Genomic DNA, 14,391 nt, shown 5'->3' on the forward strand with positions numbered 1-14,391 from the left:
CTCATCCTGGCCTCCAGGAATCCCACAATGCACTGTGTGACACGTGTGACGCATTGGGGGATTCCCCCAAGAGACAAACACTCTAGGAGCCCATCTCTGTGTGTGGCCAGCTGGTCTGGAAGCAGCCCAGCTTGCACGTGAGCAATTAGCCCAGGTTAAGGGAGCATTTGCTCCCTTAATTTTGGCTAGCAGCCCGGCTAAAAAGCCAGGTTAGGCAGTGCTGGCCCATTGGGATCAGGCCTAATCCAGGTGTCCCTAGACTGGGTTAGGCTGCATATGAGAACAGACTTATTCAGTTTTATTCCAACTCAAGCCCCATCGTTTCCTTCCAACAGCGGTGGGTTGTGCCTTTTGTCCCCATCCGTACATTTCTGCTGCAAAGCTGGTTGCATCACTGAAAGCCATCTTCCTTGCTTTCTGCCTCCAATACAGCCTTCACCAGAATGAAACCAGACGAGTCATCCGCCTGGCTTTTGCTGATGAGATGAGGGATAGGGCTTCTTGGGTCTTGGTGCTTAGCACAGAGCAACGGGAGGGACGGATAAATGCCAGGCATCTGACATGGCCTCTAAGGGGATACACTCAACTTCGTGGCGTTTTGACCACCACAGAGTCTTGCTGGTCTTCACTCTCCTACTGCTTGGGAGCCAGTTTCAGCTGCAGGACAGCAGAACAAACTTGCCGTGGTGAAGGTGCTGCTGAAGCCACACATATCTAACTGTAAGACTACATGTCCTCTGTGCTGAAACATGAAACAATTGTTCCTCCCACAGCAATCCACACTCTGCACTAAGGGCTGGATTCTGTGCTTCACATGCTGCTCAGCATCCCACGGGTGGTGTGTGCATTTGAAACGAAATGGAGCAGTGCTGTTGCACCAATTCAAAGTCATAGTGCAAACACAGTCACACAACACTGCAACCATTGGCAACGACAGCCGTAGTCAGAACTGCATTTGCATAATTTCCCAGAATGTGTGCAAGAGAGCTCTTGCACAACAACAACAATTTGGTTTTAAATGCCTGCAGCAGCACAGGTGGTGTGGAAAAGCCACCCCATATGTGAGCCTGAGGAATTAATATCAACGGTGCAAATTGCCACAATGTCTTGTTCTCCTAATTTATTCTGGTTTTGATCCTGCCAAAGAATTCAGGACACTGAAGTGCCTCCCTTAGCCACTAGAAATCCTGTTCAGACACTTCTGGCTTCTCAAGTTTCTTCAGGCTCATTGCTTTCAAGCACATCCTGCCCTTTTTCTCTGCTCCTGTGGAATCGTGACATACACACAAGCCATATCTAGAGTACTGGTGTATTAAATTCATATATTAAAATTCCATCGACGGTTTTTTTAAAAGCTGCAGCTTTTAGCTGGAGATAGGAGGATGCAGTGTCCTATTTGGCTGGGCATTTGACATCTGCACTACCAAGAGGTAAAACTAATAAGCTTAGCAACACAATTCCGCTTCTCACCCACTTAATGCAGTTGCTTGTTTACCAATTGCAGGCCCCCTTGCTGCCAGGCATAGTAGAATTCATTCCAACAAATGGGGGCTGCCAAGACCGTTCCTGGCAATTGCAATGTGGGCTGTACCTTAGAAGCAGTGCTAAGGGCAAGTGTAAAATGCCGTCGTATGGATTCCTCAAGTCCCCACCATCCAGCAGTGTTCGGTGCAGAGGCCGCTCAGCCAAGAGGATACCCTTGCATCAATCACTGCTTGGGTTGCAATTGGATACTGGAATAACTGTCTAGAAAGAGTGTTTTCTGCGTGATTTCCCCACAACACTTGGGTGGCTAAAAGTTGCATATAATGAGGCAGCATCAGAAGCCCTGCTCTGTCCACACATGATGTTCAGCATCCATACAATTGGTAGTGTACACAGGCACAGATCTGTACACAGATACAGTTTCTTGTTATATTGAATGTAGGTACAGCAGTACACTTCCTAGCTGAATTTTTAAAAAAATCACCAATTTTTTTTATTACACACACACACACACACATCATTTTTTAAAAACAGCAGTAGAACTGCTTCAGAAATGGGCAGAGGGAGGAGTAATGTGGATGCTAGCTGCCCATAGTAGAACATGCAACAGTCAAAAGTTGAACCAGTTTTTGCCTCTGGTGAATTTGCCTGTACTGTGCTGAAAACCTACAGGATTGGTCTGAATAGAGAGCCTGAAGGAGGACAAGCCGGGGGTGGGTGGGAGGATCTATCTCTCTTGTAGGCACCACTGGGGACTGTTCAGCCACCTCCACCACTTTTAAAACCTTCTATCTCAAGCCTGGAAAGAGTGTTTCCATTGCTCCCTTCCCTTCTCCTGTCTCCAACTCCTCCTCTGCCTCTTTGCCCAGTTAGACTCCTGCTAACTGGGCAAAGAAGCATCTTTTTAACATGGTAATTCTCTTTATTTAGCAGAGGGAGAGTAACTGGCCCTATCCACCCCCAACACAGTACCCCTCCAGTGGCTGTTGCTCGAGTCTATCTTATGTTTCTTTTTAGATTGTGGGCCCTTTGGGGACAGGGATCTATCTATCTATCTATCATTCTCTAAGGCATAGCCATGGCTAATCCCATGCATAGCAGATGTTGCAAGAGTTCGCAAGCAGAAGTGGTGATTGGGCAGTGGAGATTCCATATGCAGATAGTGAGGAGGAGCCTGTGATGGTTAAGGACCATTGGAATGCAACTGTTACTGGTTGGAAGATGTTCTTGATTGCGGAGGAGAGGAATCTACATATAAAAAAGGATAGTGGGCAGGGGTCTGCGAAGAGAGGGGTCGTGAGGGAGGGAAGAGTCCCTCCAGGAGAAGGAGGCTGCCATTGTGTGGATTAGATGAGGAAACAAGATGAACAAGGGTGGGGAGGTCTCTGGGGATAGGGGGCTGCAGCTTGGACAATAGGTACCAGCAATGCTGCAGTGGTGACCAAGAGGGGTGAGGGGAATGGAGGAAAAGGATGGAGGAGGAGGAGGAGGAGTGCGGCTCTGAGGTGAGGGGCGCTATGGCAGGGGGTACCATCAAGTCCTAGCGCACAGATGCTCTGCGTGGATTAAGCTAGTTTATTTATTATTTCTCTATGTACACCATTTTGGAAACTTTTGTTAAAAAGCGGTATATAAGTCTTTGTTGTTTGTAGGCCTGGACTGAAGAGGAACACTGGCACAGGGGCAGAGCAGCACAGAGTGGAATTCAGACAGACAGCCACAAGTCATGCTGTCCTCTATTTCCAATCTGGATAAACAAAATGTGGGAAAGAGTATCCTGTCTTGATTGGGTCTGGATGGATTTGGGTTTTTTAAAATAGACTTTGAGTTGTGATCTGTATCACAATATGCATTCTCTATGACCCTACTGCTTGCTATATAACAGTATGGGGTAATTTTTAAAATATGCTGCAGAATTCAGATATGTTTTCAGAACAGAAATGTAGGTACAGTGTAAAGATTTGTATTTAAAATTTAAAAAAAAACTATCTATCATTATGTTCTACAAAGAAATCACTGGATTATTTGGCACAGAAAAATGAAAGTGTGATTTCTTCAAAGCAAGTGGCTCTGAACATGTATATAAGAAATGGTTCAATTCAGTAATTTTATTTTAGAAGCTAATCCCTATATTCCAAGACAAGGATAAACAGGAAATCATGTAGAGCACAGTACAGGAGAAATAAAAGCCTGAACTAAGATCATTGTAGATCGTGAATGAAATCTAAGCTGGCTACAAAATCTACATGTCAGCATAGCTTGAAAAGTAAGCCTTCAATGAGTTCCATCTAATATAGTAAGAAATTATTTTCATTTGGCACTATATGTGTACACAGTGTGTGGAAATATACATGCTGTACATCTGAAGCAGCTTTCTCCCTTATACAGCCTGTCAGTTGTGCCTTCCATTGCAATGAAGTCACCCATCCCAATCTGGAAACCTTAATCCGCTTTGAAATGGTTGCAGCACCAGACACACACACACACGCTCTCGCTCTCTCTCTCTCTCTCTCTCTCTCTCACACACACACACACAGAGTAGCATGACTCACTCACAGCCACTGTTCCTTGGGTTCTATAGCAAAGTGCTAACAAACAGTCTGCTTAAGAGTTGAGGTGCTCCAGCCAGGGCTGCCCTGTATCACACCAACACAGAAAAACCATATCTGTATTGGTCATAGAATACATCATCCTGAGAATCCCAATTTTCATTTTTAAAAGGGCAAGCTTCTAGCCCCTCTGGCTGCAAGGACAGACCTTAAAGTGAGTGGAAATGCAGAATGCAATTTCTGGAGCTGGAACTGGGAGAGCTCCGTAGGATTTTGAGCAGTCAGTAGAGAGAGCATCAGTGCCTTGCATAATAAATGAGCACCCACACAACTAGCAGGAGCTGACTACATTATGCAAACCGTGCAAACAAATGTAAGTTTGCAGAATTTATACATGTCACAGAATGTAGCTTTTCTTGAAGCAGCATATTTTAAAGCAACAACTACCTCTAACCTTGAATAGGGTCTATGCTGGAAAAGCAAAACAAGACACAGTCAAGCAAATGTATTTTAATGGATGATTTCTGGGGCAATGTCTTAGGATGGGTGCCTGTGACAGACAATTCGCACCTAAATATATTTCACATGAAAGCCCTATTCAGACATTATGTTCTATATGCATTCAGTTGTCTGTACATGAGCACTTTTTGTGTGAAAATGACAGTACATGCATTTATTTTAAAAGAAAACCTGGGTACAGCCACTCCTCCCCCCATGCAGGGTATAGAAAGGAAGTGTACCACACTGTGTGTTGAACATATGTGAATAATTTTACATGTGCACTGAGCTGTACTTACGTATACTATACACTGATTATATGCACATTAAGCGTAACATGTGAATAGGGCTTCTCACTGATCCCAATGACCGCCAGTGTTTAGGAAACCATTTTTCATCAATATGCAACTGGTAGGCAGAGAGCGGCAAATTTCAATGTAAATTAACAGAAGTGGCAATGTGCTGAGAGTGTGAGCAATGGGATATTATGGCATGTGATGACCGGGGTCAATTTGGCATGCCCAAACATTTGTAATTTACATCAAGGATTATTTCCCTTGAATCTTGCACTATCTGCCTACCAACTTGGATCACCTAATGCAGGGGGTTCTCAGCTTGAGTCCCCAGATGTGATTGGATTGCAATTCCATCATCCCCAGCTGCAATGGCCTTCAGCCATTGGGGCTGGAGATGATGGGAGTTGTAGTCAAACGTCTGGGGACCCAGGGTTGGGGGGCCCTAACTTAATGTAAGAGTCTTGCCAGATCAGACCCAGGGTCTAGTTGACTATCACTGAGCCAGCAATGGCCAGCCAGATGCCTCCAGGAAACCTCTAAGCATGACTTATTTCTCCACACGGTTGCGTGATGAGGAAATAAGACCTGCGATACCTATTTTTGAAGAGCTTTATAATCTTTTAAGTTTCTTCCAAAGTCTAACCTTGTCCTGCTGCTGCAAAATTACTTTTGATCACTTCACAGAATCCTTTTCCACATTCCTAATGGACTCTTCATGCATAGTCTTTTTCTTGCCATAGACAGCAAATGCAGTTCTTTAACAAACATCTTTCAAGATTCTAAACTTTTCTGCAGCTTTTCCAGAACAACTTTCGCTTCTAGCATTCCTGCTTGGGGTTGTTGTTGTTGTTGTTGTTGTTTAGTTAGGAGGGAGAGAAACTGAATTGTAAACTACAGCCTTCCAGATAAAGATGTGAAGATAGCTGTTGACTGATTCCTTTTCCCCTTAGTGGAAGAATCAACATGTGATGTCTAACCAGTCATTTAATGAGATTTACTCTGCTTGGTTGTCATTGTGCATAAAATACAGACAGAGGAAAGACTGTTGAGGGAATTAATGCCATTAAAATGCAGGGGGCTTCCACCTCCCTGTAGTGTTGAAATGCAATACCTGTTAAGATCAATGGCATTTCTGTGGATACATCAAGGAAGATCGGTTCCTTATTTCTATTGGGGTGACATCGGATAATGAAAGAATATCCATTGACTGTAAGTGAAAACAGTATATACATATAGATATATTTTGTGTGTATAACAGTAAATTAATCCACACACACTCCTCTAAATCAGTGGTTTGCAAACTGTGTTCCTGGGAACCCTGCAGTTCCATGAGAGTTTATCAGGGGTAATGGCAGATAAACCGCCTGCAAGGCAGCATGTTGGCCAATAGTGATCTTCCCTGTACAACCCTGCCATAGGGAGTGCTGGATACATTCTAGAGTGTGCCCAAGCTGTCCAAATGGAGTGACAGCTAGGCCCAAGAGGCCAGGCTGGCAAATCAAACGAGAGGGGAGTTCCACCCACAGAACATGCCCCAGAATCTTCCACAATGTGCAGCAGATACCAAAGTTTCTTGAGCAGACAAATCAACATGGAAAGGGTTACCTGAAGGAAGTGTGAAAACCACTGAGCTCTACATCTACCCAAGTAAAAGGAATTGCTCCTCCCCTGCCCCAGAGATACCCCATAGGAGACAGACTGTTTAAGCAGCTTGTTTTAGATCCAGTAGAAGGACATCCTCCTCTTCTTTGGCCTCCTGTTTGAGAACTATTTTTTCAGGAGTAATGACTATCTTCTCTGCCTGAGAAGGGCCTTTTGATCCACTGCCTTTGTCTTTCTTCACTTTGGTTATCACTTCAGTGTAGGAAATTTCTTCAGTGACTGGTTCAGCATCTCCACTTTCCGCTGTTGTAGCAATACCTGCTTCTTGGGTCCCTTCCTGACCTTCAGTGACTGGTTGCTCCTTAGTTTGCTTATTCTTCTTTAACATCTCCTTGGTTGGTGCTGCCTTGGATATAGTTTTCTTGAACCTTATCCCAGATTGCCTCAGCCTTTCTCCTGACTGTCTAATTCGCTCTCTCCTCTCCGGGGTTACTATTCTAGTTCGAAGCCTGTCCACCTTCTTACCAAAATTTTGCCTTGTTTTCTGCATGTTCTCCCTGGAAAATGCCTTTTTGATATTGTCGATGCGCCTCATGCCTGATTTCTTAAACCGGGATGCTCTGCTTTCTTCTATATAATACTCTTCGTCAGAGGAGAGATCATCGGGTGGGCAGAAGGCATCTTCTAGGCTTTCCCCTCGTGTCCTGTCTTTGATAACTGATAGAGAAGATGGGCACTGAATGTCCTCCTGCAAGTGAAATCACAGGATGCCATTATTGTATCACAAGTTTCAAAAGGGCTTTATGTGTATAGGGAATGGGGCAAATGAATCAATATTATATATTCTGTTTTGGAGATGGGGCAGGTGTGACACTTAACCATGATGAAGGGAGGGAAAGAGGGGCTTTGCACCCAAAGAAAGTGATGTTGAGAGGATGGGAAGCATGCACCCCCGCCCCTCTCTCTCTCTCTCTCACACACACACACACACACACACACACACACACCCTAACAACTGCACTTCCCTTTATTGTCTTGTAATGAAATGTTATGTTTGTGACATTGGAAAGCAGCAGAATTAGAACAAAGATTCAATACACTTGGTAAACCACTTATACAGTAGTACAGCATGTACAGTACAGCATGATTCATTACAGGTAAGAAATTTGGCTGATCTGGGACCATACCAACAAAGACTGATGGAGGTAAGAAACATCATTTTTGATCAAGACCACAAGGTCAATGAATGAACCAAGGATTTAAATCAGAAAAGCAATGTATTGAAAGGATAAATTGGATAGAGACTAACAATAAACACTGTTTACAAGCCTTTGTAAACATTACAAGCCTTTGTTACAAGCCAACAATACCTTTGTACATATATACAAGTGAGCATGGTATATGTTTTGTAGGAATCACAAACGCAGATGCACCCACAAACACACATGAAGACTCTCTTAGATAACATTTCAGGCTATAGTACACATTAATAGCTTTGTATTTTAAGCCCTTTTGGGAATTTGCCAAGTTATATTTGGTCTACAACTTTTAAATTAGATTAAATCCTTTCCCCTTCATTTGCATTACAAATTTCACCTTACAAACTGCCCTGCTAACTTCCGTGTGGCCTAATCCCTATCCAAATTCAGCCCAATCCAAATCCTATTTAAATTAATGGGCACAAGCACACCTAACTATGCAGAGGATTTTAGACATTTTCTTTGAAATTAATTATTTCAATGGAACTCCCTTCCAAGAACACAAGTTTAGGATTGCAGCCTTAATAAGTCAAGGCTTGTAAATAGCCACTCACCTGTGCTGCGTAGGAATCACTTCCTGGTGACTATGCATGGAAGCTTTTGTAAACTGGAACAAAGCAGATCCCTTTCCCTGCTCAAGGCCCAACACAGGCCAGAAATGATTCATTATCTATTTATCATATTTCTGTACCACCTGACATGTGCATCCCTACACAATGTACATAAGTTAAAATACAAAAAAATATTAAAATGGGATAAAATGATTAAGAGAGCCAGCATAGCATAGTGGTTAGAGTGTTGGACTAGGACAGGGAAGACCCGAGTTCAAATCCCCATTCAACCATGAAACTCCCTGGGTGACTCTGGGCCAGTCATGTGTCTCTCAGCCTTACCTACCTCACAGGGTGGTTGTGAGGATAAAAATAAGCATGTACCCTGCTCTGAGCTCCTTGGAGGAAGAGCGGGATATAAATGTAATAAACAAATAAAATAGAATAAAATGATGATATAAAACCAATTAAAATTAATTTAAAGCCTGAGAAAACAGGCACGTCTTAAGAGTCTTTTTAAAAACAGCCAGAGATGGAGAAACTCTGATTTTAACAAGGAATGCATTCCAGGGCACTGAGGCATTTGTGAGCAGATGGACGCATACATCTCTTTTGGTGGGCTTATTTGCAAGGCTGGTTGATTTGCCAATATCTTACTCAAGTAAGCATAACATATCACATTTGGCATCACTAGCAGAGTACAGTAAGGAGCAAGCCTGTTGCAAACTCCTTACGCGTCCATTCCTATTTTAGTAATCCCCATGTGTTGATTTTGTTTTAAAATGTTTCTTTTTGGTTGATGCTGAAGCCATTCCAGGCTTTCAGTCCAAAGAGGGGTTGGTGGTGGGCAATTCAGTTTTGCACATTCCATGGCGCGGACTTCAGCAGATGGCATGAAAAACATCTGAATAAATTAAGCAAATGGGTTTCAGTATCAGAGAGGAGGTAAATGGACAAGCATGTCTGGCTACTGTATACAGAGGGTGAGAAGGATGGTTTCATTCACAAACTCCTCTGTTTGCATAATAATTTATGAGACTAAGACATTTCATTGTACACTCTGTGGCTATTGATGAAGCAAAAGGTTCGATGTTTTACTTCATAGCTGCAAACCTGAGTTTGCTACTACATACACACTCAACTGGAAAATTCAGCCAATCTCCATTCTCTGGGTTGGTATGTCCGTAAAATATTCATTGTTGCAGCCATCTGATTGTCACATTCACACTTAGAAATAATAGATATCCATCTAAAAATCAGGAAAGCAACCTAAGAAGCCATTACATGGAATGTTAAAGGACAATAGTGGTCAAGTTGCTCTGGGGGGAAATATATATTTATTATTTTAGTTATTATTTATTTATTCGATTTCTATACCGCCCTTCCAAAAATGGCTCAGGGCAGTTTACACAGAGAAATAACAAATAAATAAGATGGCTCTTATATGATAAATAAAATATATGGCAAGATTCAGCACATGTTTAATTCCTATTGAAATCAATGGAACTCAAACGTGCTTGACCATACTGAAACTCCCAATTATAGATGGAAGCAGAAACGAAATTGCACCTGCATAAATAGCACATTCATTTATCCTTGCAATGATAATAATAATATCAGCTGTAGTATGGGAGTGGGCAAACTGGAGGCTATTACCCGCAAGACTAGATCAAGTTTCTTCCCTAAATGCTTAATGCTTTTGATGTGTGGTTTTTTGTTTTTGGGGGAGGTGGGCTGGGGGGAAGCAAGCCTGGTCATTTTAGATTATAAAGGGAAACTGTATAGATAGGATTGCAGCCAGTTGTTCAGTTAGTAGTAAATCTGCAGTCTTCTGGCTTGTGCTTGAAAAACGGGCAGGCTGATTGGCAGACACTTAACACATTAAAAGCATTGAGAGGATTAAATAACGTCATAAACATATGAACATATTAGATCACTTATTTTGGGGGGCTCACTATATCACACACACACACACACGCACAGAGCTGCTGTATGTTGAGTCAAACCATTCCCCAGTCCTGCTACTTGAGATCCCTTTAACTGGATATGCCCGAGATGGAACCTGGGACTTTCTGCATGCAAAGCATGTGCTCCACCACTGAGCTATGGGCCCACCCTAAATTCCTGGCTACAGGCCTGGCCTATTTATTCTATAGAGAACATTTAGTTCTCCAAAAGGCACAACCCACTGGGAACAACTCCTGTTCATGTCCCACCAAAAGGAGTGGGAGTTTAGGAAAGGGCAGGAAATGGGCCTAGTGAATGGTGTCAATTAGGGATGTGCAAACCAGTTCAAATCCAAACCAGTTTGACATCAAACTGGTTTGGTTTGAAGGTTCGGGGTCAAGCTGAATCACCCCTGGTTCGGCTCGATCCCAAACCGAACACACACACCCGGTTCGGGTGTTCAACGAACAATTTTTGAATCCCCCCATTTTTTAACTCACCCCCTCCAGGGGGCTTCTCCAAGGTGGCGGAGGGGTCTGAGGAGGTCCCCCCCCCCAGCCTTCCTTTTCCTAAAAATCATTCAGTTCAGGCATCTTCAGCCCCTTCCGAGCTTATTCCCTGGTGCAGCAGCCATTTTGGAGGCCACTGCACATGTGCAGTGGGACCCTATGTGGCCGGGTCACACTGCGGCCTGTGTTTGCATCAGGATGCATGCATGCCCACCATTCCAGCTGGCTCCCAGGCTGATGAGAAGCAGCAGTGGCAGGGTCCTTCCTGCTTCCAACCAGCTGGAAATGGAGTGTGTGCATGTGCCCTGTGTCGCCAGTATTGGGGAGGGCGGGGGGGGGGGGCGCTTCCTGCTTGACTGGTCTGGAAGCTGGCTGGCAAGTGACAGCAGTGGTGACCAGCAAGAATGGTGGCAAGGCACCACCAATGGTGCACGAGGGGTGCCATGTTCATCCATTAAACACAGGGCCTCTCTGCCCTTGCTTTGCCACTGCATTTGTGCTGCTTATAAAAACCAAACTATCATTTCAGTGGGGCTCCATATAATTTGCCCCCAACCTTTAAAAAAAAAATTTTTTTTTAATGAAAAGCAGAAGTAGAGGAACGATGGGTTGGGAGGGAATTGCTTAGTGCTTACCATGTTTGCCATTTTTTCTCCTAAAATAATATATTGAGTGAAAGCTCCACAGACCTCTCAGAAATGCATGCTTGTAACTACAGACCCAATCCAGTTATTCTGGTGCACAGCAGTGGCCAGATGTAGAGACTACACACGGAATCGGTTATTGGTACTGTTTGCTCTGACTTTGTTAATCAGCAGTTTGAGGCAGAATAGGAACAGGGATGTCTTCAATTAGTTTCCCACCTCAACCATCAAGAGATGGTTCTGTCAGAATCATCATGCCAAACTGGGTCAACAGATTGTAACCTGGCATATGATATTAAATTTAACTCCCATTAAAGTCAAACGTGAATGTTGCATGCAGTTAACCACATGCAGGATTGCAGCACTCATTCTCCCATTGTGTCCCAGGGGTAGACTAGCTGTTTCAATTTATTTCTGGGGGGTGGGGGGAAGCGCATCAGCTGAACTGGTGCTTGCATGTTTTGCTGCCTTTTCTCCCACATCCATTAATAATGGTGGCCAAACTTTTCTAACAGTTCTAACAGTTCAAATCCAAATACAATGGACTTGACTGGTAGCACCTGTAATGCATTCGAGTGTGAACTGTAGTGGTCCTGTGCAGCTCCTACCCCCACCATACTCTGGAGTGATTTTGCCTCTGTTTACCGAGCAAGCTGTGCTACATAGGAAAAGCAGGCCGGGGTGCCACAGCCAGGCTCGTGGGCTGCCCTGTCCACAATGGCTACCCGTGGACTAATCTGCAGTGGATAACCTTTGCCCCCTGGACATCAGAAGGCACACACCGGTGAATACAGGTGTGTTGACTTTGGCTGGGTTATACACATTATTTTGCTCTTCCGCTGTACCTTCTCAATGAACATATAGAGGCTGTTCACACAACCTTCAAGTCAGGCAGGGAAGGCGGGGGGGGATAGCATCTATCTTCCCCCAGATGATCTCTGGTCCTCTTCCGGCCATGTGGCTTGCATGTCCACATGAGCGGTTCTCCTGGGAACTACTTGGCCATCTGGAGGCTGGGAAAACACAGCCCAGCCTCCATAAATCCCTAAATGCAATGAGCAAGGAGAACAGTGCATTGAGGAATTCTCTCTCAGCCCCGGGTACTCTAGGAGCCCAAGCTCTGTATTTGCTCGGGATGCAGGCTGGGGATCCAAGGGAGGGGAGGAAAGATGTCCTCACACCTTTCTACCCAGGTAAAAGCCAGGGTAAAAACCCTGGGCTACTCGGAGAGACAGTGCCAGGATCAGCCACCACCATCCCAGCGCTTCACATGAGCAGCCCTACCCAGGTAGGGCTGCCCAAGATTGGGTAGGGCTGCTCGTGTGAACAGCCTGTGTGAACAGATTTGGAATTCTTACCATGCAGCCTTCCCATAGCAATGAATGTAGACTGTTCACATACAAATTTCATAGTCATGTGACTATCTGAAAAGTGTCTAAAATGAAAGTGATTTACATGAATAAAGTTGTTTATGCATTGAGGTCAAGCCAGATTTCACTTTGTCAACTATTATGCTAAGGAAAGGCTATTTTGATGTCTCAATGCCAAGTATTCTCAATTCCTGGTGTCTGTAATGTGAGTGAAGCAGCCTGATTATCTTGCATGATTTAGGGGTTCTTAAATACAGCATTGAAGTTACAGGAAGTGACTCTCTTTCCCACCTGACCAATCATTTGGGCACACTGAGTGCATGGAATTTTTGCATGCCTTAAGAACCCCTGCATGCCAAAGAGAATGCTTCATGACTTCTTTCCAGTATATAATTCAGTCTTACAAAACCTTGCCTGAGTAAGTTGTTTTGAGTCATGCAGTTCTAGAGAAATTCTGAGAATGACATGCATTAGGGCCATTCATGCAAGAGAGAATTTGCAAGGAAATCACTGTGTTGAAATGTGTGTGGGAAATATACATTGCAACTTATTATAATTAACAAACAAAATCTAAAGGAGTTCTTTAAAAAAAAATACAATTAATGGAAGTAATACTTTGTGCAGAGCAACTCTGGGGTTTAGATCTCTAGTTAATCCAGTGAAAAAATAACAGGGATGACAGTCAAGCATGGAATACTCTGTCATGATGCCCAAGCGCCTGCCTCAGATTGCCTTTCATAGAGGCAACAAATAGTCCTTGCTGATCTACAGTTAATCTTATTCTGGCTGGCTGCGAAACCTCCCGACACTAATAATAGACCAAGAGCCTTACTGCCGGTAGATTCATACTGCAAGAGGTTCAGAGCCCGAAATCAATTTTTTTTTTAAACCAACAAGTTATAACACACACTGATATTGGAAAGGCTGTTTTACCTCCCTCTGATTTGTTAAACAACCAAGGGGGATGTCAGATTTTGTGAAGAATGCAGCAAAGTTATAACAGTTAAAGATGAAACACCCATTTACCTGATAAATTACAACACGAAACTTGTTTTTCCGCAGCATTTCCTCTTGCTTGGCCTCAACCTTCTGCACATCAGCACTCTGCTTCTCTACGCGTGCCCTCACTTCTTTCACACGAGCACTAACTTTGCGGGTTTTCTCTAGCAGTTTGTTAACCGTGTACCCAGTATTGCCATGAGCCTGAGCAAGCTTTAGGATGTCAATTTGAATAGTCTTGATGGCATCCTCCATTTCTCTGTGTCTCTCTTCGATGCGTTTCTGACTGGCCTGTACACTGTCCACAATAGTGGCCACCTTGTCCAGGACTCTGACAATTGTAAATGCAGCATCTTGTTCCTCATCATCATCCGTGACACTCGACAGGCGATTCTGGTGGATTTTGTCCACCTCCAAGGTGGTTTCACGATGATCCATACTGCCCGTCTTCAGATCAGACTACAGGAGCTGAAATATAAACTCTCCTCACGACGGCCGTTCAAACCCCAGTGGGACAATTCTGGCACTAGTGCAAGAAGTTTGCTTGACAGCTGGCTTTAGGGGAATGTTCAAAAGCAGGGTCTGAAACTCCACCCCAGTAGACTTGTCAAATATTTATAACTACAAAATAGCCATGCATGATTGTTCAAGTGCGTTCTGCAACATGAAACCTCTAAAATTA

General features: G+C 43.8%; 1 protein-coding gene across 1 annotated transcript; it reads right to left on the reverse strand.

Annotated features, from left to right (window-relative positions):
- Nucleotides 1–4,528: 4,528 nt before the first annotated feature.
- CAVIN4 (caveolae associated protein 4) lies at nt 4,529–14,352 on the reverse strand. The gene is made up of 2 exons (XM_053248646.1): nt 13,737–14,352; nt 4,529–7,178 (listed from the first exon to the last, which is right to left on the reverse strand). Exons 1-2 carry the CDS (start codon nt 14,145–14,147, stop codon nt 6,531–6,533), a joined length of 1,059 nt encoding a protein of 352 aa, XP_053104621.1. The 5' UTR covers nt 14,148–14,352; the 3' UTR covers nt 4,529–6,530.
- Nucleotides 14,353–14,391: the final 39 nt, after the last annotated feature.

The sequence above is a fragment of the Hemicordylus capensis genome, chromosome 4 (genome assembly GCF_027244095.1).
Source record: "Hemicordylus capensis ecotype Gifberg chromosome 4, rHemCap1.1.pri, whole genome shotgun sequence".
NCBI classification, from domain to species: Eukaryota; Metazoa; Chordata; class Lepidosauria; order Squamata; family Cordylidae; genus Hemicordylus; species Hemicordylus capensis.